Below are 25,863 nucleotides of genomic sequence, written 5' to 3' on the forward strand. Positions count from 1 at the left end.
TGGCCCACTCTTGGAGGCCAGGGGTTGGGGGCAAGGACACCACTGGGAATTGAATGAAGCCTTAGAGTAGGATTTATTAAATCTGGCAGCCGTAGCTCCCAGGAAATACACCCACCCAACCCTGTGCACACTTGTGCCCACAATAGTGGTCTGGCCCATGGTCCCAGTCCTAGCTCAGAACCTGTGTATGAGGTCATGAGGTCACCTCCCAGAGCCCTCCCCTCCCAGCTCCAGAAACTGTCTCATTCAGGATGTCTAAACCTTGCTCAGCAGAGACCACCACAGGGATTTGGGCCAGATGGTCTGGCCCTAGCACTGCCACCTTCTAGCTGTTGCAAACATCCCTTCCCTTTGACCTCAGTTTCCCCACTTGGAAAATGAGGGTGAACACCTGCTGCCCAGTAGATGCTCTGCGAAGGAGGGCTCCCTTCCCTTGCCTCCACCCAGTTCTCCAGCTTGCAGGGAAGCTGGGGTGAGGGATCGTGGGAAAGGAAGTTATCCAGTGTCTGTTTCCAGACCCTCCTGCTCCCTCCCTCTCTCGGACCCAGGCACAAGCTGGGGGAAGGGAGGGGGTGGGGCTCCATTTGTGTGTGCCTTCGGGGTGGGATGGGGTGTCCTGGCTCTAGAGCGGAAGATGACTCACTGGGCTGTGGGCCAGGCACCCTGGGAAAGGCCAGGCCAGCCTCAGGCCAGAGCCCCAGGGAGCTGAGAGGCAGGGAGGAGGGAGCAGGGCCTGTCTGAGCTGCAGATATGATCCTGGGGGCTCTCAAAGCTGAGCAGACAGAGGCAATCTTCCCCACTTACAATGGTGCCAGAAATTATATTCAAACCACCAAAGGCTGAGGGAAGTTTGAGGTGTCATCAGCTCCTACCAACCTACGAATCTGACCTGTTCTAGGTGTGGATGCTGCTGGAACAAGGAGGGGTAATCCCTCTCCTTTGGATCTCGCGGATTTCAGTATCCGTGCCTAGAACAGTCTGGCCCAGAGTAAGTACCCAGTACATATTCGTGAATAAGTGAATGAATGAAAGTAAGTTTCAGCGTTATGAACGTGCACCGCAAGCTTAGAATGCCCACGTTCCAGCTTTCCTTATAAAGGAGGGAGCCAGAGAAAGGTCCATTCCTTCTCAGTTTATGGATAGGCACTGAGGCTCAGAGAGGAGAGTGTCTTGAGACCCCCAGGGCAGTAGGCAGTCAGCTGAGGCTAGAACTGGGCCCTTGGGACTTTTGCACTAAATCTGGTCCAAAGGGGCCCAACCTACTCGCAGCATCGTGGCCCCCATCTTCCCTACCCCTACCCTAGTCCAAGATCCAGGGGACACCCCAGGAGAGGAGCAAGTTCAACCCATCAGTGTCTCTCTGGCTCTAAAGTAAGCCCTGGGTGCCCTGGCTCAACCTAGACCAGCTCAGAGAAGACCCTCCCATCATACCAGCTAAGCTGAGGGTGATCGAACTGCCCGGGACAGGGAACAAACAAACAAGACTTGCCCACCAATCCCTCTACCCCAGCCTCCAGAGGGCTGTCACTGGGTCTGGGTCACATTGGTAGAAGTGGCCCCTACCTTGGGCTGACCAGAAGCAGCCTCAACTTCCAAGCCTTGCTGCTCAGGATCGACAATTAGTGACCAGTCCTAGTGTCTGAGCCGCCACAGTCACCCGTGTGTGCATGCATGCACGTGGGTGTGCACACGCACACGCAACAGGATTCAGAGCTGAAAGTCAGCCAGAGACAGGCCAAGGCTCCACTGTCCCAAAGCCCCAAGACCAGGACTACCACTTCCGGGAAGCTGTCTTAATACCCCAGATCTGGCGACTCCCCTCCTCCTCAGAGCACCTTCAGCCTCTGCGGTTGCAACCATGTTCTCCTGACCCTGATAGTAGTAAGTGGCCCCACCCAGCACTTCGCTGTTTACAGAACGCTGGTAGGGCCTAATCTCATTGGAGCATCTCAGGGGGGGAACCAAGGCTCAGTGAGGAGTCATAACTTGCTCAGGTTCTCAAGATAAAGGCAGTGAGGTTGGGGCCCAAATCCTGCCCTCTGTCGGTGACCTGCAGTGCCCGAGGTCGGGAAGAGAGCAATGGCAGACAAACAGGAGTTCATCTCTCACAAGCAGTTCCTGTGTGCTGCTTACCCAAAGTTACTTTAACCTGAAGGCAGACCTCCTAGGTGGGCCCTTTTATTACCCTGCTTTACACAAAAGGAGATGGGCCCAGAGAAGCTAAGGACTGGACTCAAGGTCTCATGGTGACAGGGTCTGTGCCCACGGGATCCCCCGGGGTCAAAATGTCTGTCCACATCTGTTCCACTGTGCAGGAGAGGGGCTGCCTTCCAGCCCAGGGGACGGCAGCAGCAGAGGGGGACGAGGACGCTCACACTGCCTTCTCCACAGCAGTGGGAACTGACCACAGGGCTGCGGGAGTTGTGCACTTAGGGAGCTCTTTAAAGGGCCATGGGGGAAGTGTTCAGTGTGATATTAACTGCAAGAAGCAAGAAGTCTACATACTGCACCATCACCACATCATGAGAAAGATGTATGCATACATACATACAATATACACCTGCATATATATGTGCATATATGCAAGGAGAAAAGCCTGGAAGCAAACACGCCACACACCTGGAAGTTAACAGTGGGTGGGAGCCCTGGAAGAAGGAGGGCAAAGCCAGAGACCACATGGCACAGACGGCCGCCCCAACCTCCAGGAGGCCCATATCAGTGCCAGTTTCATCTATACGATACAGGATATAAAGGGCTTACTTAGCATCGTGCCTGGAACAGAGCCCTCCATAAACACTGGCATGTTATGAATAACCAGAGAACCTTAGAAGGCAGGTGATCTCGAGGGCGCCCAGGTGGCGCAGTTGGTTGGTGTCCGACTCCGGGTTTTGGCTTAGGTCATGATCTCAGGGTCATGGGATCAAGCCCCGGGCCTGGCTCCCTGCTCTGCTAGGAGCCTGTTTGGGATTCTCTCTCCCTCACTCTCTGCCCACACCCCCACACCCCTATGTGCGCACACATTCTCTTTTGCTCTCTCCCTCTAAAAAAATAAATAGGTAGCTCTTAAAAAAAAAGGAGGCAGGTCATCTGAGAGGTTGAGGGCAACATCCCTCTCCCACTGTAGGCTTCCCCTGGCAATCCTTGTTTGCATAACCCCAGGGCCAAGGAGTTCACCCCCTCCAAGGGTACCATGGCAACTCCTTCCACGATGGGGCATGTCTACTTGGAAGAAAGCCCAAGATGGGATGGGCCCCTCAGTCCTGAGGCAGCCTTAGCATTGGACGGTGGTGACCTTAGGAAGGATCTTCCATCTCCCATTCCAAATCCTTTCATGGGGCAATTCTCCAGCTTAAGTTTCGAAGACCCTTTCTGGGTGGCTCTCTTGTCCCAGCCCCGGTGACCATCTCTGTCCCTCCTACTGTGTCTGGGATAACAGAGTAGCATTTGCTGGCAGCACTCTGTGCCTTTTCCATTTTCTCCCTTGGAAAACAAATGAGAAACCAGCTGGGTCTGATCTCCTCCCTATCCCCAACCCCTCTAGTCCCCTAGGGGTGGGAGGCCCTTTCTGCCTCCTCCCTGGACAAAAGCCTGGTAGAGAATCCCTGAGAGGAGGGGCTCTGTGAGCTGGCTGTTGCCACGGCAATGGCAGCCCTGGAATTTGACCACTGGGGCCCAGGAGTGGGGGTGGGGAGTTGGTAAAGGCCCTGTGGGGGCAGGGAGGAAGGTCCAGAGGCCCAAGAAAGCCAAGAAGAGCAAAGGCAGGGCAGAGGTCAGGGTCCCCTCTGTCGCCTTAGTTTCCCTATCTGTAAAGGGGGAAGAGGCAAGGACCTCAAGCCCTCCCCCTACCCAGCTTTAATCCAAACTGGAATCTGGGTGAGGGCCAGGGATGGCAGAAACATGCGAGGCAAGTCCAGTAGCCCCTTTTGCTGGACAGTGACCCCAATGGACAGGGACTGGCCCCAGGTCACAGAGCAAGTCCAGGACAGTACTGGGACTAGCTCCTGGGAGAGTGGTCTGTCCCTATTTCTCCTCCTGGAGAGGACAAGGATGCCTGCTTCATGGAGGGGGGACGAGGACCTCAAGGAAGAGCTATGGCTGGGTTGGGCTGGGTCCACAGTCAGACAACTGACAGTGTGCCTGCCCCAGCAACCCTCAGCATTTCTGGACCCAGAGGGCTGGCAGAGGGCCTGCCCCCCACCCCTGCCTGCAGTGCCAGGCGGCAGTGGGTATTTTTAAATGGGTGCCCACCCCTCTCTGCCTTCCCACCGGCCCACTCCAAGAACACAGTGAATTCTGCTGCCAATCCCCCAATCCCCTCCACTTCAGCCCAACTGAATGGGTGCTGGACCCATGGCCGGCCTCTCTGTCCCTGCCCTCAGGATGGCCCCCACTTGCTGGCCAGCTTGCCGGCCACCACCGCCCTCACAGTCAGCCCTGGGTTCACGGTGATACCTGAGACCCCTTCAGCGACATTCTAGGTATATACTTTAGGTCCAGAGAAGGGCTGGGACTTGTCCAATGTCACACAGCAAAGATGTATGTGGGCATGCAATGCCCCCAGCCTTGGCCCAATCTCCATCTGCCTATCCCAATATACGGGTGTTGCCCCAAGCCCTTCCTACCACTCTGCCATTGACCTTCAACAGCTACAGCCTCTGTCCTTCATACCCACCCCCAAAAGATACTCTAGTTCTGGGAAAAAATGGAGTGGGAGTCATAACCCACACTACACACCAGAATAAATTCCGAATGGGTCAAAGATTTAAATGTAAAACATAACAAGAAAACATAAAACACCAGAGGAAAACGTGGGGAAAGTGCCTTTTAACCTTGGAGTGGGAAAGGGCTTTCTAACTGCAACTCCAAATACAGAAGCCATAAAATAAGAGCTTGATAAATCAGACCACACAAAAACAAAACCTTCTGCAGGGCAAAAATATGCCATAAACAAAGTCAAAACTCGAGTGACAAATCTGGAAAAAAGTATCTACAACTCATAACCCAGACGATAATAAACTCCTTAATATTATAAAGGTTCGTAGCAATTGATGAAAACAAAAAGCCAACAATCCAATAGAAAAAATGGGCAAAGGGGAAATGGCTCATTGAAAAGAGAATCCAAATGTCTCCTGGACAGGTGGAAAGATGCTCAGCCTTGCCCGTTGTAAGATAAATGCAGATTAAAATACACTGAGATGCCATTTCACCTCTCAGACCAGGAAAATAGCACAGGTCCAACTCGGTGATGCTGTGGGGACACAGTCTCCTTAGGCCGGCGGTCCCTCCATGAAACATCAAATCAGAATCACATATACCTTTTGTCCCAGCAATCTGATTCCTAAGACATTGCTCTAAACATACACCAGCCCCCATACAAAATAACCTACGGACAAGCTTGTTCACGACAGCACTGCTGGTAATGGCAAAAGACTGAAAATAACCTAAACATCCTTTAATGTGGGCTTCAGTACAGATCCGGTAGTCAGCGTGATGGGACACCCTACAGTGCGAGAAAGAATACACAAGCTCTTAATGCACTGAGAAGGGAAGATCTGCTCACTAAGCAGACAGCGGTGTCTGTCTGTGTGGAAAGTGGAGGGAAGACAGTGCATTTGCTGGCCTTTGCATACAGGATTCATAAGAACTAATAACCGGGTATCCTGGGTGGGGCAAGGTGGGTACTAGGTAGCTGGTGGCTTTTCCCCTTTTTGATTTTTTTGTTTGTTTGTTTGTTTGTTTTTTAAGATCTTATCCATTTGTTTTAGAAAGAGTGTGCACATGAGAGCCGGGGGAGGGGAGGGGAAGAGAATCTCAAGCAGACTCCCCACTGAGTGTGGAGCCGGACTCTGGGTTCGATCCCCCGACCCTGAGATCATGACCTGAGCTGAAATCAAGAGTCGGATGTTCAATCGACTGAGCCACCCAGCTGCACCGCCCCCCTTTTTATTTTTCGTAACCACATGAGTAATGTTACATATTCAAAATCTTTTTTTTTTTTTAAAGATTTTATTTATTTAACAGACAGAGATCACAAGTAGGAGGAGAGGCAGACAGAGAGGAGGAAGCAGGTTCCCTGCTGAGCAGAGAGCCCTATGTGGGGCTCGATCCCAGGATCCTGGGACCATGACCTGAGCCGAAGGCAGAGGCTTTAACCCACTGAGCCACCCAGGCGCCCCACATATTCAAAATCTTAATACATACATTGAATTTCCCTTTCAGCCTTTGCGACCCTCTTTATCTTCCCTCTCACCCATCAAAAGCTTAGCTTCAGTCTCTTCCCCAGGAACTGTCCCTTCTGCGCACTGACTTTCTGTGCTCCCCCCGCCTCCAGGCATCTCCACCTAGGCCCCCCCATCACCCCTGGGCACTGCCCTGCCCTGTGTTCCCAGCCTATGCACAGGACCAAGTCCCGAAGGGGCTCCTGGTGAATGAAAACCAGATTTCACTGGAAGAAGGAGGGCCTGTTCTGGGACCCTGAGTTTGGAGCCTTTGTCTTTGCTTTCTCCCTTCAGCTTCCCACTCGGTCTTCTCTTGCGCAATGCCAGTGTCATCTGTGCTCTCGTCCAGGACACTTTCCCTGGCTCCCTGCCCTGCAGCCAGAGAGGAAGTTCCTAACCCCTTCTGCAGAGAACTGTCAAATTCCTCCTTCATAGCTGCCACGCCTCCTCAAGTCAGGCAACCTCAGAGCTGGGCTTTGACCTCAGAGCCAAAGCTTGGAGATGAGTCCCCAGCCTGGATGAAGGACGCGGGGCTGGAACTTGCTGGGCAACACTGGCAATCCTGCCTGTCTCTGGGCCACAGATACTGACTGTAAAGTGAGGTCAGTCATGGGCAAAGTCATAGCAGGCTGGGAATCTCTGCCCGTGAGAATTCAGTAGGTCCCCAAGCCCTCGGAATCCCACCCCACCTCTCCAAAGCCCCTTCCTATGGCAAAGCTCTCATCCTATGACAGCTGCCTGGGGGCGGGGGGGGGGATGGGATGTTTGAGCCTCCCTTGGAGAACTCAGCCTATCCTTCTACCTCAGAGATGACTCTAAGCTGTTCCTGGTGACCCCATACACTTCTTCTCATCCCTGGGACCCCTCCTCAGCCAGGCCAGGTCATTACCCTCCTCTTCCAACTTTACGATTTCCCACTGGTCCCCTGTGGTCAGTGTTCTAGCCCAACCACCGCAGGCATTATCACCTTTAATTTTTAAGGAAACCCTATAATAGCTGCTGTCATTGCCATCACCATCATCCCCATTTTACAGGTGCATGAACTGAGCCACCGAGGGATTAAATATTTGCTCCAGGTCACACAGCTAAGAGGAAGAGCAGGAGATGAACCTGAGCCATCTGGCTCCAATCTATTCTAGCCATTACACCAACACAGCTGGACGTAGGATCAGAGGTGAGCGCTCAGGCTGCCCCCGACACTCTGGGTGCCCCCGGCTCTTGCTGACACACCAGCATCAGGTCAAATTTCCCCACTTCCCCACACATGTCCCATCTGGCTGCATGATGCTCCGGCCACAGTGATTCCTCCAGCCCATCACACTCCTATATATCAGGCCTCAGCAGAGGCTGGTCTCTGCAAGGTGTGTCTCCCCCCGCCCCCCAGTCTTTATATCGGGTATTTCTGCCTCCACCCATGTTTTTGATGGCCAAGGAAGTGGGAGCCTAAGCTAGGTGGCAGGCCAGGTAGGCTGGTGCCTGAGGTGGGCAAAGTCTGGGTTGCAAAGGGTCTCGGACTTGCCAGGTGCCTAGCTCCGGCCTTCTCCTGACAATAGCTGTTCACACTTCCAGTGACTCTGAGCTCTGGGGGAGCCTTCTCGATTCATCTCAGTTGAGCCAGCTTCCTCCCCCTTTCCTCAGCCAGGGATGGAGCTGGGCCAGGCAGCATGCCTACGCTGAGGGCACGGCTAGCTGCTATCCCCCTGCCTCCTCAAAGGGCCTGTGCCTTCCTGGAAACAGCAGTCAGCAATCAGGGCCTCTCCACCACTCTGAAAGGTCGTTTTCCTAATCAAGCAGGGCCCAGCCCAGCTCTGCAGACCCCTGGTAGGGGACATCGCCTGCTCACTGGAGTCCCAAGGTAGGGTGCTCCATCATCCTGGCTCCTTCTGGAGACATGTCCCCACCAGGGTTTGTCCCTGCCCAGGGAATCTGGCTGGGTGGAACTTCTGAGCCTGCAGAGAAGCTGAAGGGAGACACTTGTCCTGCTCTCAACCCACGTCCCTGCCCCCACCAGGGCCCTTCTGCCCCAAACAGGGATTCTCTGCCTGAGTCCCAGGGGGCTCCATGGAAGCACACGGGGGAGATAAGATCAAGAGGGCAGATATGCCCCCACCTCCACTTATATCAACAAGGTTCTAAGCTGACTTGTTTTATAGTTCGTCAAGATTCCTCTAGAAGGTAGGTTCCACTATTTTTAAAAAAGATTTTATTTATTTATTTGTCAGAAAGAGAGAGAGCACGAGCAGAGGGAGGGGCAGAGGAAGAAGCAGGCTCCCGGCAGAGTAGGGAGCCCGACTCGGGCTCGATACCAGGACCCTGGGATCATGAACCGAGCTGCAGGCCGATGCTTAACCTACTGAGCCACCCAGGCGCCACCACGCTATTTGTAAGAGTTTGGAAATTCCTGCCCCAGGGTGAACTCCAGACTTTCAGGGCTGGCCTTTCAGACTCCCCAGAACCCACCTGACTTTCTCCAGAACCAGTGGGCTTTCATGGCACCCCAGACACACCAGGGCTTTTCCATCACAGGCTTCTGCCTTCCTGGTTCTCTCTGACAGAAAGGTTTGGCCCCATTTTCACCAGTAAGTCCTGCTGGTTCTTCAAGGCTCCAGCCACATTAGCCTCCCTCGCCCTCAGCCACTTTGGCCTCCTTCGGATCCTCAGTTCTCAGATGGGGCTCCCACCTCTTCTTGGGGCAGGAACCTCTGTCTGTCTGTCCTGTAGCCCACATGCTAACCCTGCAAATATAGGTACCAGTGGGTGACAGTGGAGCTGAATTTTAAAGGTTACCCTGGGCTCTCCAAACCCATTACCCAGGCTGATTCCAGAGTTAATTACCCAGGGCTCATTAGAAAAGCTCGGAGCAGCTGTGGAGTCAGCTCAGCTACCCCGCCAGTGACAGCGAGCATCTGGGTTCTCCCCCTGGGAATGAGGTCCTGCTCCAGGCAGAACATGGGCTGAGGCCCCCTCCCGGACACGTGGTTCCGGCACCCACCACACAACCTAGCCCCCACACGCTGGGTACTCAGGGTTTCAGTGCAGGGACAGACAACTCTGTCTGCATGTCCCCAGATGGATGATGACTGTTTACACTGCTTGTTAAGTTGACCTCTGGCTGTCCCCATCTACTCTAAGTTTGCAGTCATCAACACTTGCTCTGGGAAAGGTGTGAGAGGTTCCCAGGCTGGGCCCTCACTTCTGATATCTGCATAGACGTCTTTGTGAATACGGAAGTCGACTGGGGATTGAAAAGAAATGTGTATGTGTGTGTGCGTGCGTGTGTACCTGCCTGCATGTTGTGGACCTCAGGCTTTGCCATGCTGGGTTCATACCATAGTCAACTTACCTCATGGCATGTGCATTGTCTGTGTAGGTGTATACACCTGAGTGCTCTGCCAGGACTCCTCTCCGCATTTCTACCCCAGGCTCAGGGCCCAGAGCTGGCTGTTTCTTCTCCAGCACCCATGGCCCAGGCTTGGCCACATGGAAGGTGGCCTGATGACTGAGGGGAGGAGGCCACAGTACTGCCTGAGGCCCAAGAGTTAAACTCAGTGGGATAGGGCTTAGGGCTAGGGGCCCAGAGGGAGACCGGGGGTGGGGGGAGGCGGCCTCTCTGGGCTCTTTGTCCAAATATGGAAGGTTTTTTTGTCTCCATTTGAGTCACGCCGGCCATGGCCCAAGAGATCTGCTTTCCAGATACTGCCGGCAGGACTGCGCCAGCACTGCCTGGCCTGCCCCTACCCACCCCTCCTTCCCTCGCCTGTGGTTCATCTCAGCACCTTTCCAACCCAAAGCTTTCTCCACAAGCAAGGAGCCTGACACCCACCTCAGCTGCACTCTAACATCAGGAGAAAGGTCCCTGGGCCAATGGTCGGGGGAGATGCTCACTCCTTCTGCCTGTCCATCACCTCCTCTTGCAGCCCAAGGGCCCCTTATATTCAAGGAGCCACTCAGCTAGTATTTACCGAGCCTCCACTCTATGTTCCTCCTCGGGGGTAGGACTGCGGACTGCAAAAAGAGTGGGTTTCCCACGTCCAAAGCGGAATCCCCTCTCCTCGCTCATACCCACCTTGGTGATGGCACCGCCCCCACCCAGGCGGTCTGAAAGCCAGGAGCCTCGGGGACGTTCAGAGATCCTGAAACCAGACTCCAATCTCCCGCTCAGTTAGCTTCCCTAACCCTGGCGAACTACTTTATCATGCTTTGTCCAAGGCTCCTCATCTAGAAACAGGGATGACAGTATCTCCCCACGGGCGGCTGTTGAGATTAAATGAGTGGATGCGTGGAAGCGCTCAGACCAGAGCCCGGCACATGGGAAGAGCTCGACAGGCTTTGCTGCCACTACTTGTGACCCGCCCCCACCCAAGTTGCACCATATTCAATCAAGTACTATGGGCCAGATCTCCCTAGACTTTGGTCCACTTCCTTCTGAATCTCTCTGCCATGTTAGACCAGCAGCCTTGGAGTGAGGCCAGCCTGGGTTCTAATCCCACCAGCTCTCTCCTGAGCTCTGCGATCTGAGCTAGGAATCTCACCTTCCCTGGGCCTCAGCGTCCAGTTCCCACCTCACCTCCACCCCTACTTGGTACTGGCTTGGGATAGTACCCTTTGCCCATCTGCCAGCTCTCACCTGCCTGGGTGCTCAGGCCTGCCATCTCCAGGGCAGAGCCCACACAGGGCTGGACATGGGTGGTGGGAAGAGCTCTGAGCAGCCTGGGAATTCCCCCAAGGGCCGGCCCCAGCTCTCCTCCTCCTGCCTTCCCCACTCCCTCCACATTATTTGTTTAAGACATGTGTTTTGATGCCCTGTGTGCCAGGAACAGCAGGGTTTGGCAAGGGTGGGGCCGCCTGACCAGAACCATGTACCAGGCCACGGGGTGAACCGGGAGCCCCACCCACATCTCCACACCTCCGAACCTTTGAGGTCTGTCGTCCACTATACTCCTGCCCCAGAAGAGAGGGGTTGCAATCAGCTGCTGGTGGAGGGGAGGTGATACCTGACACGCAGGCTAGGATACCAAGGGGGCACCTCCCTACACAAGGCCCTCTTCTGAAGTCCTGGTCCTGGCCACCAGCCTCTGTCTGGCTCTGTCAGAGGCGGGGAGATACAGGGACAAGAGACAGCCAGTAGGGGCGAGGCTGGGGGAGGAGGGCAGGGAGAGGAACAGAGGAGGGAGGAGAGAAGAAAGCAAGAAGCCCCAGTGAGGGAAAGGCCTGGTGTGAGTGAGGAGGGAGGAGGCAGTTTGCAGCCCAGGCCCTGGGTCCAGGTGTAGGGGTGGGGCAGGCAGGATAAGGGCCTGCCCTGCCCTCCTCCTCCTCCTCCTCCTCCTCTTCCCCCTCTAGCCTTGGGGCCAGGCCGAGGACTATTTTTAGCCAGGGCTGAATTTAGCTGTTCCCTCGGAAATTCCTCACCCGCCCCAGGCACCGCCCCCGCTGGCCTTGGGGAGAAGCCTGAAAGCTCTGGTCCAGGAGGAAGGGAGAGGAGGACTAGGGTGCAGCGAGGAGCTAGAAGATTACTTAGGCATCTGATGAGGAAACGGCCTCAGATCAGGCCCCAAATCCGAGTTACTCCTCTCTCTACAGCCTACTCTCCTCCAGGAAGGCTTCCAGGACTGCAGGGTGAGAGAACAGCACTGGTCTTGGGGTTGGTGGTAGATAGATCATACGGATACTTTGTCTCTGACTACAGGACCCACGTGAGCACTGCTAGCAAGGTGGCCTTCCTGTCTACCCACCAGTAACTCCACCCCCAGCTCCTAAGAGCCTGCACAGTCCAGAGCTTTCCTGGACTCTGCCACATCTGGGATTCCCACTTCACAGAAGGGAGACTGAGACTGAGTGACTGGTCTTGGGTCATAGCTAGCAAAGCAGCACAGGCCTGCTCCTGCCCACCCCTCCACCCAAGCTCCCCACCCAGGCCAGTCCCAGAGGTAGCAGGACTGGGGGTGTAGCCTGGAGCTCTGCTCTTCTCTGGTGACCCCGCTGAGAAGCAGACACTTCTGCTGGAACAGGAGGTACTGAAGTTAGACAGGAAGCAAATGAGGCACAGAGACATGGACCTGAGCTGGTTCAGAGCTCCCTTCCCCTTCTGGAAACGCAGAGAAACATTCAACCGTGAGGCAGGGGGATGACTTAGATGACCATGCATTCTGTCCCACTGCCCTATTCTCGAACTGCAACAAGGGAGGCAGCCCCGCTCCCCTCATGCTGCTTTCTGGTAGGGCCCCTGAGCCTAAATTTAAGTTGTCAGGTTTTACCTCCAAATGATCTTCCTAGTAAGTCCTTTTTTCTCCATCCCTGCATCACCTGTACCCCTTAGCTCGGGCTTCTCATCTCTTGCTTTCTCCAGTCCACAACCAGAGGATGTTTTTGAATGTGTCCATCTGGCAATGCTCCTCCTTGGCTCCTAAACTTCCATGGCTCCCCACTGCCCACAGGACAAAGCCCGGCCCATTTAACTTGGCACTTCCAGCCTTCAGCCTGGCGCCCGCTCACACAACCTCTCCCTGGGTGCTCCGGTCAAACGGGGACCTCTCTGCAGACACATACGGAGGCTTCTTTTTCCTGCCTGGTTCAGCCCGACTCCCTAAAATGCCGAGTGACCCATGCCATCCCCTGTCTCGAGAATTCCCAGTGGCCCCTTACATGCAGCAATCCAAGTGTGAGGCTGGAACAGCAGTGAGGTGCCTGGTCCACTATGTCTCGGCCTTGGGGAAGACCCCTGCCCTTGCTGGCCATCAGTTTACCCTCTGAATAATGCTGGGTTGAGGGATGGTTAGAAGACATAGCTGACAGCTGGTTTCTCTCTCTTTCTTTCTTTAAGGTTTTCTTTCTTTAAGGTTTTCCTTCCTTTCTTTCTTTCTTTCTTTCTTTCTTTGGGATGAGAGACAGGGACAGCACAAGCAGCAGGAACAGCAGGCAGAGGAAGAAGCAGGCTCCCTGCTGAGTAAGGAGCTCAATGTGCGAGATGTGCGACCAGATCCCAGGACCCCGGGATCATGACCTGAGCCAAAGGCAGACACTTAATTGCCTGAGCCACCCAGGCATCCTGACACAGCTGGTTTCTAAAGATCTTTCCAGGTGGACTTCTTGGGACCAAGGGCCCTATCCCTCTTCTTCCTCCTCCTGCCTCCTGGCCTCCCACGAAGTTGGCTATCTTACCACCACACCACACCCCGCCCCTCCCAGGGAGACAGAAGGCAGAAGGGGACAGTGAGAAACCAGAAGTGAGACTTCAGTGACACAGGCAGCCAAGAAAGATGGAGTCAGTAGGATTTTTTGGGGGGAAGGGTCCCTTCCTGTCCTTCCAGCCTTCCCTTCCACATCTGCTCCTTGACCTCCAGTGCCCTGTCCTGGGAAAGGACTGGATGTTTGTCTAAGGGGGCTCAGGGGGAGGGGTCTCAGCAGTCCCAGGAGGCTGAACTGTGGGGCTGGCTGGCTGGCTGGCAGCCAGGACACCCCGCCTCCCTCCCTCCAGCTCCTTGCTGCTCTGGGGCAGGGCCTGCTCACCCTCTGGGAACCAATAAACAGGAAACAGACACCAACCTGGCGCTGGCTCCCTCAGCCTGGCTCCCTCCAACACAGTCTGCCTGCCCCCCCACAGCCCCACTGGCCCAGGACCTGCCCCCCCCCTCCTTGGCCCCAGAATCTCAGAACATCTCAAATGCATGAACAAAATCAAGCTAAGAGGTATGGACTCCTGGAAAAAAACGAATCCTTCATCCTGAAAGCGCAAGATACCAGATTCTACACTCTGAACTAGCAATCTCGAAAGCACATGCTCTTAAAGTAGTCACCGTTCCGAGAGCTTCTAAACCCGGGGTCCTGGGCTGACAGCGTGGGACACTGAGGCTCTGCGCTAAGATGAAATGACTTGTGTTTTCATGCAGTGAGGGAGCCAGAGTCTACTCTGAGATGTTAACCTTCCTTGTTCTGAAGCCCACCAGGCACATGGATGGACCTTCAGACTCCCTGGCTAGGAGAAGCCACTGAGCCCTGTTTCGGAGGCTGGTTCCAGTGGGTCTAGGGCTTTGACCAGAGAGGGCTCTGGCTCTGCTTAGCCTCCCAGGTTGGGGCTGGTGGCAACAAAGCCAGAGGGGGAGCTGGAGAGAAAAGCAAAGACACTGGGTACTTGATTCCACCCAAATACCCAGCCCTCTCCTCTGCCCACCTCCCATCTCCAAAGGCCGGGGCTGCTGGGCCACCAAACCTACCTAGTCAGTACCCCACCTGCCTGCCTGCCCAGAGCCCTGTCCTCTGCGTTAAGCTGGAGAGGGATGCCGGGAACCTGAGCATGCTGGAGTCGGTGTCTATTAGAATCTTAGAATCTTAGCGCCTTGCCTCTCAGTCATGAAGGGAGGAACTAACGCTCCTTGAGCACTCACTATGTGCCAAGCCCTCTTAGCAGGATTCCAGTTAATCTGAACAATAATCCCTGTGGATCGAGGCGACAGTGCTGAGGAGTCTCTATATGCTTGCCCTGGTCCCAAAGCAGCCTCAGGGAAGAAAGGATCCGGGTCACGCTCCTGCCCTCCACAGGAAGTGCTTCGGTCTCTCAGGGCATGAAGTGGCCTGACAGGTCCTCTGGTCCCACGGCACCAGGGTCACCAATCCCCAGTATGCGGCTCCTCCCCATCTGCCCGAGCTCCACCTAGGGCAGCTCCACGGAGATGGGATTCCCACTCCCTTCCTAGACCCTCACCTTCCCTCTTTGCCCTGGCTCTGAACGGCCCTGCCAACGGCGCCTCCTGGAAGCTGCTTCATCCCAGTTTTTGGTCAGCAAGCTCAGGGCCAGCTGCCCCTAAAAGCCAAGCCCACCCGTAAGACCTACAGACACTTTTGTCCCTTTCTCATCAGGCCAGGGCTCAGTCACCCAGTGGATCCCACCCACCTCAGGGGACAAGGACCCTTGTTGAAAAGCATTGTCAGGCAGGGATGGTGTCCAAGCTTTCCCTGTGTGTCCCCACTGCCCCCTAAGGGACTCAACAACTGACTGCAGAATGAACGAATGACAGATGACAAATGACCCTGGGAAGAACCTAGTGTGGGACAGATGCAGTAGGCCTGTGCTCATAAGCTCCGAGTCGTGCCCAGCACCTCCCGGGAACTCTGGATCTCAGAGACTGACAGCCTGGCCCCTCTCCGACCTGTGGTAGGCAGAATAATGGCTCCCAAGGATGTCCATGTCCTAATCCCCGGAACCATGAATATGTTACCTTACATGGCAAAAGGGACTTTGCAGAGTACAGATCTGGAGAGGAAGAAATTATCCTGGATGATCCGTGTGGGTCTAAAGTGATCACCGGGGCCTGACAAGAGGGCGGCAGGACGTACAGGGTGAGAGAAAGATTTGAAGGTGCCATGCTCCTGGCTTTGAAGAAGAGGAAGGGGTCACAATGCAAGAAGTGCCCGCAGACACCATAAGCTGCCAAAAGCAAGGAAACAGGTTTTCCCCTAAAGCTTCCAGAAGAAACCCAGCCCTACTAACACCTTAACTCTTAGCACATTGAAACCCTTTTCTTCTGACCTCCAGAACCGTAAGACAGTATTTGTATTGTTTTAAGTCCTAAATGTGTAGTAATTTGCCACAGCAGCAATGGGAAGCAAATACACCACCCATTCGCCATCCCTGGACTGGAATCCACTACAGTCCCTCTGACCTCAGGTGCTGACTAGCCTCCCCCTCAGGCTCTCCTGGCCTCTTCCGGAGTGTCTCAGAGCCACGTGACAGCCCCAGGCCCAGGACAGAGTTTTAAAAATCCCGGCTAGGCCCCAGCCTGAGCCCCACAGCCTGCCACCCGTATGGGGAGAGGCCTCACATGTGTGTGTGGTGGAGGCCAGAGCAGCCACCAGTGGCAAGGGCAAGGCCTCGGGGGCCAAACCTAGTGAGGCCCAGCCCCACTCAGCCTCAGTCTCCTCAGCCACTTAATTCCAGCTCTTCAGTCTACAAATTGGGACCTGCTCAGGGAAGCTAGTGCCTCTCCCACCAGCCCTGGGATAGGGGGAGAGTTTCCATCCTGGGGTCCAAGAGCATGGAGGAATTTGTGGCTCTGAGGGGAAGCGACTTACTTAAAGCCACACGCCAGGAAACTGGAGAGGCTAAGGTTGGACCCCGTCTCCTGACCCCTAGTGCAGACCTCCATGTGCTCCACCAAGTCATCCCTGGTGATCCTGGCTACTGGAGGGGGTGGTTGTGGACACCCCGCTGGGAGCTCAGATATCCTGGCTGGGGCCCCAGGCCCCTGCATGTCATCAGCTGGGGCTCACTCACTGCCCAGGGCCTGGCAGCCTGGCAGCTGTCCTCTGCCTGGGTCCACCCCTGGAATGCCCCAGAGGCTTGAGCTGGAAGTGGGAGGAGAGGCTCAACTCCCAAGGCCAGGGCATTGGCTCCAATAGGCTCCTGCTTCCCAGGGGACCCAGAGCCCCTGTTTTAGGGCCTGCCAGCGAGGCGCCAGGCTGCCTGGGCACATTTCCCAACAAGCACGGCAGGGCTTCAAGCCTTTCTGGGAAACATGGGCTCCCCCTTCCCCCACCCTACTCCGCCATTCTAGCCAACTCTGCTCAGTGGGAACTCTGTGGGGCCAGTGTATGGCCTGGGTGTCAGAATACCTGGGGCGAAATCCCATACTTGAGCCATAGGGAATTAGGTAAACCTCTGTCTACTCTGGACCTGCTTCTTCATCCATATACTGGGTCCAGGGCAATGCCCACCTGCCTAGGAGAACAGATGGGAGGGACAGAGTTACCTTAGGGTGGCGGGAGCTCCCTGTCCCAGGAGATACGCAAGTTGGAGCGAGATACGCAAGTTGGAGCGGTTGGGCGTCATTGTGGCTCTAGAAGAGACACCAGTAGGACATGGCACTGTTGCTATCCTCACGAGGGCCCTATGGTGGTTCCACCCTCCTGCTCTTGGAGCCCAGCCAGTGTGGTTCTGCAGGGGGCAGTCAGTGTAGTCTACCACCCCATGACACTCTGAGGGCTTGATCAACTCCCCCTCCCCACCCTAATCAACCCCTCGCATACTGCCCAGCTGAGAGCCTCAGTAGCTCTGTGTTCACCTTGAATGCTGGGGTCCAGGCCCTCACAAAATCCTATGGGCTGCAGCAGAAACCCACTACTCCCCCACCTTGCTCTAGCTGAAGCCACCAGCAGCTCTTAACCCAGATTATCCAGGGACCTCCTTACCAGCCTCCCTGCTTCCACCCTAGGCGCCTGCAGCCAGAGCAGACCTATGAAAGCCTAACTCCGATCAGGTCACTGCTCTGCTCAGAACCTTCCCAAAGTGCTACCCCATCTCACTTCAGTAATGCTGGAGTCCTCTTATTGGCCTATGACTTCTACCTCCAGCCTGATCTACTCCCACCCTCCCTTTACCTCTCTGACCTCATTTCTGCTTTGCTCCAACCACACAGTCCTGGGGGTAATTTCTCCAACACTTCTACCTCAGGACTTTTGCACTTGCTGTTCTCTGCCCAGAATGTTCTTTCTCAGAAACAGCTACCTTGCTTGCTCTCTCACTTTTTCCAGGCCTCTGCTCAGATCTCACTTTTTGAGACAGGCTTTCCCAGACCTCTTGATCTAAGCTAATACTCCCTCCCTGTCAGTCTCTACTCCCTTAACCTGCTTTCTTTCTCCCTAGCCCCATCTCTCCAACACATAATGTATCCATTGACACACAGGCTTCCTCATTAGCCTGGAAGCTCCACGAGGCCAGGCCTTTGTTTTGCTGGTTACTGTATCCCCAGGACCTGGGTGAGTGCCTGGCACTATCTGGGAACTCAGTTATCTGTTAAATGGATGAATGCATTGCTCTATCAAGGGTCACCCACCTGGCCTTGAAAACTCTCCTAGTTTTTTCAAGGCCAGGCTCCAGGCATAACCTCCTCCAGGAAGTCTCCCCTGCCAGCCTTTAGGTCGATTCCTCACCATTCTAGAGTCCCTTTTGGCTGCTTCTAGATTCTGAACTCTCCGAGTGTCTGGTTCCCCAGGCCTGGGGGTGCCTCCATCTGCTGCTAGGCACCATATGTAGCCTGAGATCACAGATGTGGTGGGTGGGGGGGGGAAGGGGCAGGAAGCAGGAGGGGCAAGTCCCTACCCTGGGAGGGTGCTGGGGACAGGATTAGCAACAGCCCAGATCATCCCAAAACCCAGCTGGATTCAGAAATGTGGGGGATAAATGTCAGACTCAACTCTGGCCCATCCCCCAAGTCTTCCATGTTTGTGGGGGCGGGCAACCCATTTCTGGACTGTACTCCCTCTAGGAAGGAGTAGGGGAGCAGGGAATAAAAGGGACAGCCCTCTGCCTGTCCTCCCCATCCCACCCTCCTACTGGGTGACAAGATTTTTAATTATAGATATTTGGTACAGCTCAGAACTCCAAATGTCCTGACTGTCTCCCCTCCCAGAACCAGTTTCCATGGAAAAATCACAGCAAAGAGCCAAGGAGGGAGAGGAGAGAACCCCCACCCCCATGGGTTCCCTGCTAAGGGGACACAGAGAGAAGAAAGGTGATGAAGAGCTGCAACCCAGGCCTTCCTCAGCAAGGCAGGGAGCTGGCTAGGCAAGCTGGGGGTGGAGGGCGTATCTGCCAGGACAGGGGGTTGGTGCTTGGGCCTGGCATGCCTTGCCTTATTGTGGGACCTTAGACCCAGCATCCTCCTTTCTGAGTCTTAAAGTCCTTTCCAACACACCCCCAGATCCCAGTGAATTAAATAACCACCAGGAAGGTGTTCAGGCCATTAGGGGTATGCAAAGGACACCCTCTGACTCTCCCCGACCCTGTCCCCATTACTTAGATGGCAGGCCAATCCCACCAAGAAACAGGGATCACCTGGGTTCCTTCACGTCTAAGATACTGACATTCTAGGACTCAGCAGGAATCTACCAGCTTGCCATTCTAAGAATCCAGCACTGGAAGGTTCTCAAAGCTCTAGACATTTGAAGAATGAAACGTTCAGAGTATCTGGCATACAGTAAGTACTTAATAAATGTTAGCCACTGTTACTGCTATTGCAGTATGCTAAAATTCTGAGAGTCGATCCATCTGTGATTCTGAGACACAGGCCATTTCCTGTTCTGGGCTACATCTGTCAAGGGGTATCAGCACCTGGGGGCAGAAGACTAGGCTATAAGACTCTGTACCTAGGGCCAGGGTAGGGGAAGCCCTGGAAGGAAGAGTCTATCACCCAGGCTACTGTGGTTCTAAGTGGCAATGACAAGGTGTGTGGCAGAAGCAGGGCATGGAGGCTCCAACAGCTCTGCTTGGTCCCAGCAGAAACGCAAGCAGGTGTTCAGAGAATAAAATGACCATGAGTTAGTCCTCATTCCCTGGGCTCCTAGGTTCTCACAGCTGTTGCACAGAGTTGCCTTTCTCTTCCAACAACACTCCAACGCTTCCTGTTTCCCTTGACCATTCTGCGGCTGTTCTCTCTCAGAGCTTCAAAGACCAGGCTGTCTAACATCCCACTGTGCAGATAGGAAAATCGAAGCCCAAGGTGACTCTGCCCGGGTCTCAGAGTGAGTCAGAGGTTGAGCCGGGCCTGGGTGCCCAGGCCACCTGCTCACAATGAGGACATGCCACGCAGAGGGCAAATGCAGATTCTGGGTTGGGAGAGACCTGAGTTTGAGGGACTCCCCAGAGCCTAGGGTTGGGTCAGAGGCCAGCTCTGCCCTCCCCCACTCCTGGGGCTCTCTTGTTTGCCCCAGGCTGGGTTCAGCCTGGTTTCTGCTTCATCAGCAAAGTGTGAAAGCCTCTTCTCTTCCCTTCTTATTCTGGAGCTCACACCACACCATCTCCACCCACAGCCCAGGGAGCGTGACTGGAGCCCCAGGCCCGAAACAAGGGAACATTGTCTCTTCCATGGAGGCCATACGGAGGGGGTGAAGAGCTGCTCCCCATCTTCCTGGAGGCAGAAGGAAGGGGGCAGCAGAAGGGATTTGGGCTAGCAGACAGGAGAACTTCCAGTTTTATGAGGGGTTTGGGGAATTAGGGTATAGTGATTCTCTTTTGAGCCAGTTCAAGTCCACCTGGTAATACTGAGGCTCAGAGTGCCCAGCCTAGTGCTCAGAAACCAGGAGGGGGCAGGGAGGAAAGGCCACAACTAGTCACTGAGAAGCAGCGGGGGCAGTGGAGCCTGTTTTTCCACCCCCTCTCTCCTGTTCCTAGGGAGGGAGTGGTCATACCGCCCACTCACCTGACAAGAGCCTGCCAGACAGAAACCATTATCCCCATTTTACAGAAGGGGAAAGTGAGGAATGGAGCAGGGATGTGATGGATCCTAGGCCACACAGAGATCTGGAGCCATGGCTCAAACCCTGCTCTTCCAAATATAGACTTACTAGTTCTCTCCTCTCCGAGGCAAGAGGGAACATCAAGCTAGGCCTAGAAAGATGGGAGAACTAGATGGGGCTAAGGTTTGGAGGCTGGAGAGCAGCTCTGTTGAGGACAGGGAGAAGTTGGTAATACCAACTTCGGGGCATACGGGTGGGGCCCGTATGCCCCACCTCATAGCCCTCCGGGGGTGGAGGGGGCTAAGCTTCTCCCTAAAGTTGGGGGACAGGTGGATGACACGAAGGGAGGCAGACCAAAAGCCAATTCTGCAAAAACTCCCATCTCCTCTCTGGGTCTCAATGCTTCTTCTTAGGAGCAACCCCTTCCCATAGTTTCCCTGGGTCCCTGGTTCATTCCTGCCTTCTTCCCTAATTTAGCCTTCAAGGCCCCCTGAGGAGATAATGCTATGGGAGAGACAGCTGGGGAAGGGGCCCTGGCAGGAGCTGCCCTTTCTTTTGCCCTCTCCCACCCGTGTTCCACTGACAACAGGCACTGGAGTTCGGGGCATCACAGCTGTCCCACCAGGCTCTCTCGAGGAAGACTGGTCCAAAATTTCCCCTTTCCCCACTCCCTGCCTGCTGGCTCTCTCTGTGGCCTCCGTGAGAGACACCAGAGCCAGGATGAGGGGGAAACAGAGAAAAAGAAAGAGACACAAAGAAAGAGTTCAGAGGGGCTGTGAGAGTGCTGGGAACTGGGAGTGACCAAATCAGTCCAGGCTTTAGGGTTTCCAGGCCCTTCGCACGGGCAGGGAAAACAGTGGGCATGCAGGCCGTGGATGAAATAACTTGAACCATCCCCACACTAGACCCAGAACCCAAAACCTAGAACCGAGCTTCCAGGACAGGTGCTGGGCCATCGCAGAGCCCAGAACCTATCTGAACCCACAGCCAACACTCCAGGGACATCTGAAGGCAGAAGTGGGGGCCTCAGAAAGATGGAGTCCCCAAGAACTTGGGGTCTGGCAGAGGAAGGGGGAAACATTCAGAGTTACTAGGAAGGGGGTGGTGGGCAGGGAGAGACCGAAGTTGGAGGATGGGGGGCCAGTGCAGAGGCAACCCTCCTGTGGGAGCTGGAGACCCTCCCCAACTCTCTCCAAGCCTCTGTCCGCTAGGCTTGGGCAGCTTCTTCTTGGTCCTTGCTCTCCCCTGCAAGTCCTTGCTTTAATCAGAAGAGGCACCGGCAGACCTCAGGTACCAAGGACGCCTCAAGTCCAACCTGTGAACTCCCTAATCTGGGCAGCAACAGCTGGACGAAGGCATAGGGACCCTGCCCACAGGCCCCTTCTTTCCCAGATGCAGAAGTAGAGGCACAGAGAAAGGCCGGGGCCACCAGAGTCCTTTGTAGAGTCTTTTCTGCTCCTCCGTAAAGTAACAGCTGTCCCTCTCTCCAATTCTCCCAGGCTCGGGGACAATCCCACATTTCAATCTGCCAAAGGAGAGCCACAATAGGAAGTACAAACCTGTCTCAGCTGTGGGCTCCAAGCCCTAATATCCTACAAAGGGTCTGGCCGATAGCACAGTATGACTCAAGAAAGACTCACACGTCCTTGTGTATTTATAAAAAAGAACCAGATAGAATCTGTAAAAGCAGTCCCTGAGAAACAGCTAAAGGACTAGATTAGAACCCTTTGTAATTATCACCCAGAACACTGCGAAGCAGGCAAGAACCTTCTTCATCAGCCCTGGCAGAAGACTTCGGGGCCTGAGTAGACAGGAGCCCTGTGTCATTAACACCCTTAAAACTACCTGAGTACTCCCAGGACCAGGGAAGTGCCCTCAGACCAGGGCACCGACCCAATGAGCACACTCAAAAGGCTCCTGAGGAAGTCAGCTCCCGTGGCCTTCTTTGCCTCTCCCTCCAGAGCCCCCCACAAAGGACTCACCACCTGTGGCTTGCTGCAGCACTTGCTGGCTGGGGCAGGTTCATCTGGGGCCCGGGCTGCCTCAGGGGGCTTGGCCTCAGCAGAAGGCACTGCAGCAGGGGTCAAGCAGGGCATATCCACAGGTCCTGGGGCAGGAACCTCGCCAGTATGGAGGGTCAGCATATACTGCTTAGTGACATCCTCAAGTGACGGCGCCTGCAGTGCGGTGTGGGCTCTAGCAGGAAAGCCCACGGGCTCTGGCACAGCTACAGGGGGGCCGGCAGAAGTCGGAGGCTCAGGCACCATGATAGGTGTGAAGGTGGCAGGCACACTTGCGTGGCGAGTGTGTTTGGAGGATAGCCGGGCCCGAGACAGGCTGCTAGTCTGGTTCTCGTTGCCTTCCTCTCTCTGTAGTTCCTGATGACTGCTCCGGGCTGGGCGCTTCTTGGAACCCCGCCGGATAAGCCGTGGGGACAGAACATCAGCCAGTTTAGGGTCAAGATGGAAGTCACGGTGGGCAGTGGAGGAGGCAGGTGGGGTCTTGGGTAGGGCCCTCTCAGACTGTGCCCGGCCCCTGGCAGGACTGGGCTCTTCTGGTTCTGCCCGCCGCTCTGCAAGAATGGGCTCACTGCTAGATGGAGGCAGCATGGGCTCAACTTCTCGGATGGGCTCCCCTCCGGGGCCCTCAAATCCAGGCCCGGCCAGCTCCCCACGGCGGCTGGGGTCACTCAGAGATTTCTTCTTGGGGCCTTTGCCAGCAACCCTGTCATCCACCACTCGCCCCAAGGTACCAGGCCCCTGAACAATATTCTGAATTACCTCCTCATAACCCTTGCTCTCTTCACTGCCCACAGACCAGTCACTGTGGCCACTGGTCAGACCCTCGTCCACAGCTGGGGCTGCTGGAAGCCCTGTCTTGGGGCTTAGCGAACCCAAAAGGTTGCTATCCACAGAGAACCCAGAGGGCTCCTCGGAGGTGGCAGCCCGGTGGCGCTGTGGAATTGGGTCACTCAGAGACCGGTAGGCCTCGCCGGCCTCCCCATTGCTCAGGTCAGTCCCACCAGGCCCTGAAGGAGGGACTTTGCGTCTCCGTCGGAGGGCACCTGATGTGGGAGGGGTATCAGGGGACACCAGGGCCCACCCTCCCAGACCATCTTCAGCCCCAGGGCCATAGTGGTTGGTCTGGGCTGAGGATGAGGAAAGGGGTCGCCATACCCCTGTGGTACCCAGGCTACAGAAGGCTGAAACAAGAGGCTCAGGGTCCGCCCCAATGCCCTCATCTGTCAGACTAGACTCGGGACCAGAAAGCTCCTCCTGGGACCGCTGCCCTTGGGTCATGTCTCCTACCCAGTCAGGGCTTCCAGAGTGGACATCACTTCCGTCATCCTGCTGGGCACCCATTCGCTGGATCTTCTCAAAAACCTGACGGGCCTCTTGTACATACTGATCCTGGACCACCAAGGGCAGTGGGTCCTCCTCAGTACTTGGGCCTGCCAGCAGGAGCTCGGAGGAGCTGGGCTTCAGGGTACTGGTGCGTGATGGGCGGCGGGCCACAGGCTTCTCAGAGCAGGTAAAAGACTTTGCCCTCCGCAGGGTGGCAGTCAAGTCTTTGAGTGTGGGGCGGATGCCAGGTGATGCTGGGGCTGGAGCAGGTGAGGGTCCAAGCTGTGCCCCAGGGCCACCTGCTGATGGTGAGTCTCTGCCCTCTAAAGGGCCACTGCCGAGGTCACTGGGGCGCCCACCGGGCTTTCGGACCCTCAGCTCCGAAAGGTCTGAGCGAAGGAAACTGAGCAGCGTCAGGGTCTCTGAGGCAATATCTGGATTTGACAGGGACTTTCGCTGCCGGCTCTTGTCCAGCTCCAGTCCTCCATCTCTCAATACCCTGGTGGAGCCCACAGGTCCCTTGGTGCGGCTCCGAGGCTGAGGCCTTAGGAGCCCCTCTCCAGCTCCGAAGCTAGGGGAGCGGTACATGCCCCAGCCCCCAGAACCCCGACTAGCCCATGGGTCCTCATCCTTGAGGGTCTCCGTGCTGGAATAACGGCTGCTACCACGGGACCCTGCTGGGCTGGCTAGGTATGCAGGGAAGTTCACTTTGGCCACGCGGAAGGTCCCCCCCACAGTGTCAGACACTGGCCGGAGTCCCTCCTGGGGACCTGGTCCACAGGGAGGCAAGCCAGTACCCCACTCTCGGGCTCCTTCCTCACTACAAGCTCTTGGAGATTTGGGGGCCTCGGGACTCCTGGCTCCCCCAGCTGAATCCATGCTGCCCAGGTTTAACCCATAACTGTCCGGCCTACAGTCCTTGTCCAAGAGGGAGCTTCCAGGCCTGGGTCCCGGCCTCCCACCCCAGCGGTGGCCGCCCTCACCGTCTTGGTCCTCGTCACTGCCCGAGGAGTGGCCTCCGTGGTAGGCCGGACTCTGCTCCCCGGGAGGCGGCGGGACCTCCTCTTCCTCCTCGCTGGAGCTGGCAGCCCGGCCGCGGCTGACAGGATAGGAGGAGGCGACGGAGGAGGAGCAGGAGCAGGAGGCCCGGGCCCCGGCCTGCGGTTGGGAGAAGCTATGCCAAGAATGTAAACCATCCGCCGGACGCTGCGCCCGCTCCTGTTGCTGCTGCTGCCGCCGCCTCCTCCCCTCGGTCCCTGGGCCGGGCAGCGGCCGCGCGGAACGCAGGCCCGCCAAGGGGAAGCACGTCCGAGGAGGTGGCGTCGGTGGTTGCCGGGGTTCGCGGGCCGGGGGCTCCCACACCGCACCGTCGGGGCTGGGCGTACCCGAGGCCTCGGAGTCCGCACTGGGCCGCCTGGAGCCAGGGCCGCCGAAGAGCTTGCGCATCTCGGTGACGCTGGGCCAGGCCCCGCGCGCCGCGCCCTCCGCCGCTTCTTCCGCCGCCCCGGGGGAGACGCCCCCGTCTCGGGCCCCCGCGTGGTCGTGGTCCAGACGCGGCGCGTCGAAGCGCCGGGAGAGCTGGCGCACCGACGGCGAGAGGCTGCGGAGCGGGCGCGGCTGCGCGGGGGCGGCCGGGGGCCCCGACGCCAGTTTGGACACGCGCCGGGAGGGCTGGCCCGGGACCGACGCGGCGGGCCGGCACGAGGCGCGGCGCCGCAGCCCGGGGGTGTCCGTGGCCTCCTCCCTCGGCCCGGGCCCGCCGCTCCAGCGTTCCAGCAGCTTGAACGAGACGCTGCGATAGAGCGGGGACCGGGGCGCTCCGTCCGCCATGGTGGCAGCACTCACTCTGGGGGGGCTGGCCTCGGGAAGCCGCGGCCAACCCCCCCCCCCGCGCCCTCGCCCCAAAGGAGCGCAGCAGCCGGGGTCCGAAGGCCTGGGTTCTGCAGCAGCAGTGTGAGGGGGTTTGCAGGGAGAGGGCGCAGAGACTCAAGCAGAGGTTTATCTGCCGCCGCTCAAGTTTCTGAGGCCGCGGGCGGCAGCGGCTCCATCCAGCGCGGTCCCTCCCGCCTCAGCGC

The 25,863-nt window shown here is 56.3% G+C and overlaps 1 protein-coding gene across 1 annotated transcript in view; it reads right to left on the reverse strand.

Moving 5' to 3' along the window:
• Positions 1-25,639, reverse strand: part of ARHGEF17 (Rho guanine nucleotide exchange factor 17) — a 55,877-nt gene extending 30,238 nt beyond the window's left edge. The window contains exon 1 of the mRNA XM_032356601.1: positions 22,427-25,639. Within this exon, the coding sequence (XP_032212492.1) occupies positions 22,427-25,618 (3,192 nt within the window). The 5' untranslated portion in view covers positions 25,619-25,639. The remainder of the gene's footprint in view (positions 1-22,426) is intronic.
• Positions 25,640-25,863: the final 224 nt, after the last annotated feature.

The sequence above is a fragment of the Mustela erminea genome, chromosome 9 (assembly GCF_009829155.1).
Source record: "Mustela erminea isolate mMusErm1 chromosome 9, mMusErm1.Pri, whole genome shotgun sequence".
Classification (NCBI taxonomy): Eukaryota; Metazoa; Chordata; class Mammalia; order Carnivora; family Mustelidae; genus Mustela; species Mustela erminea.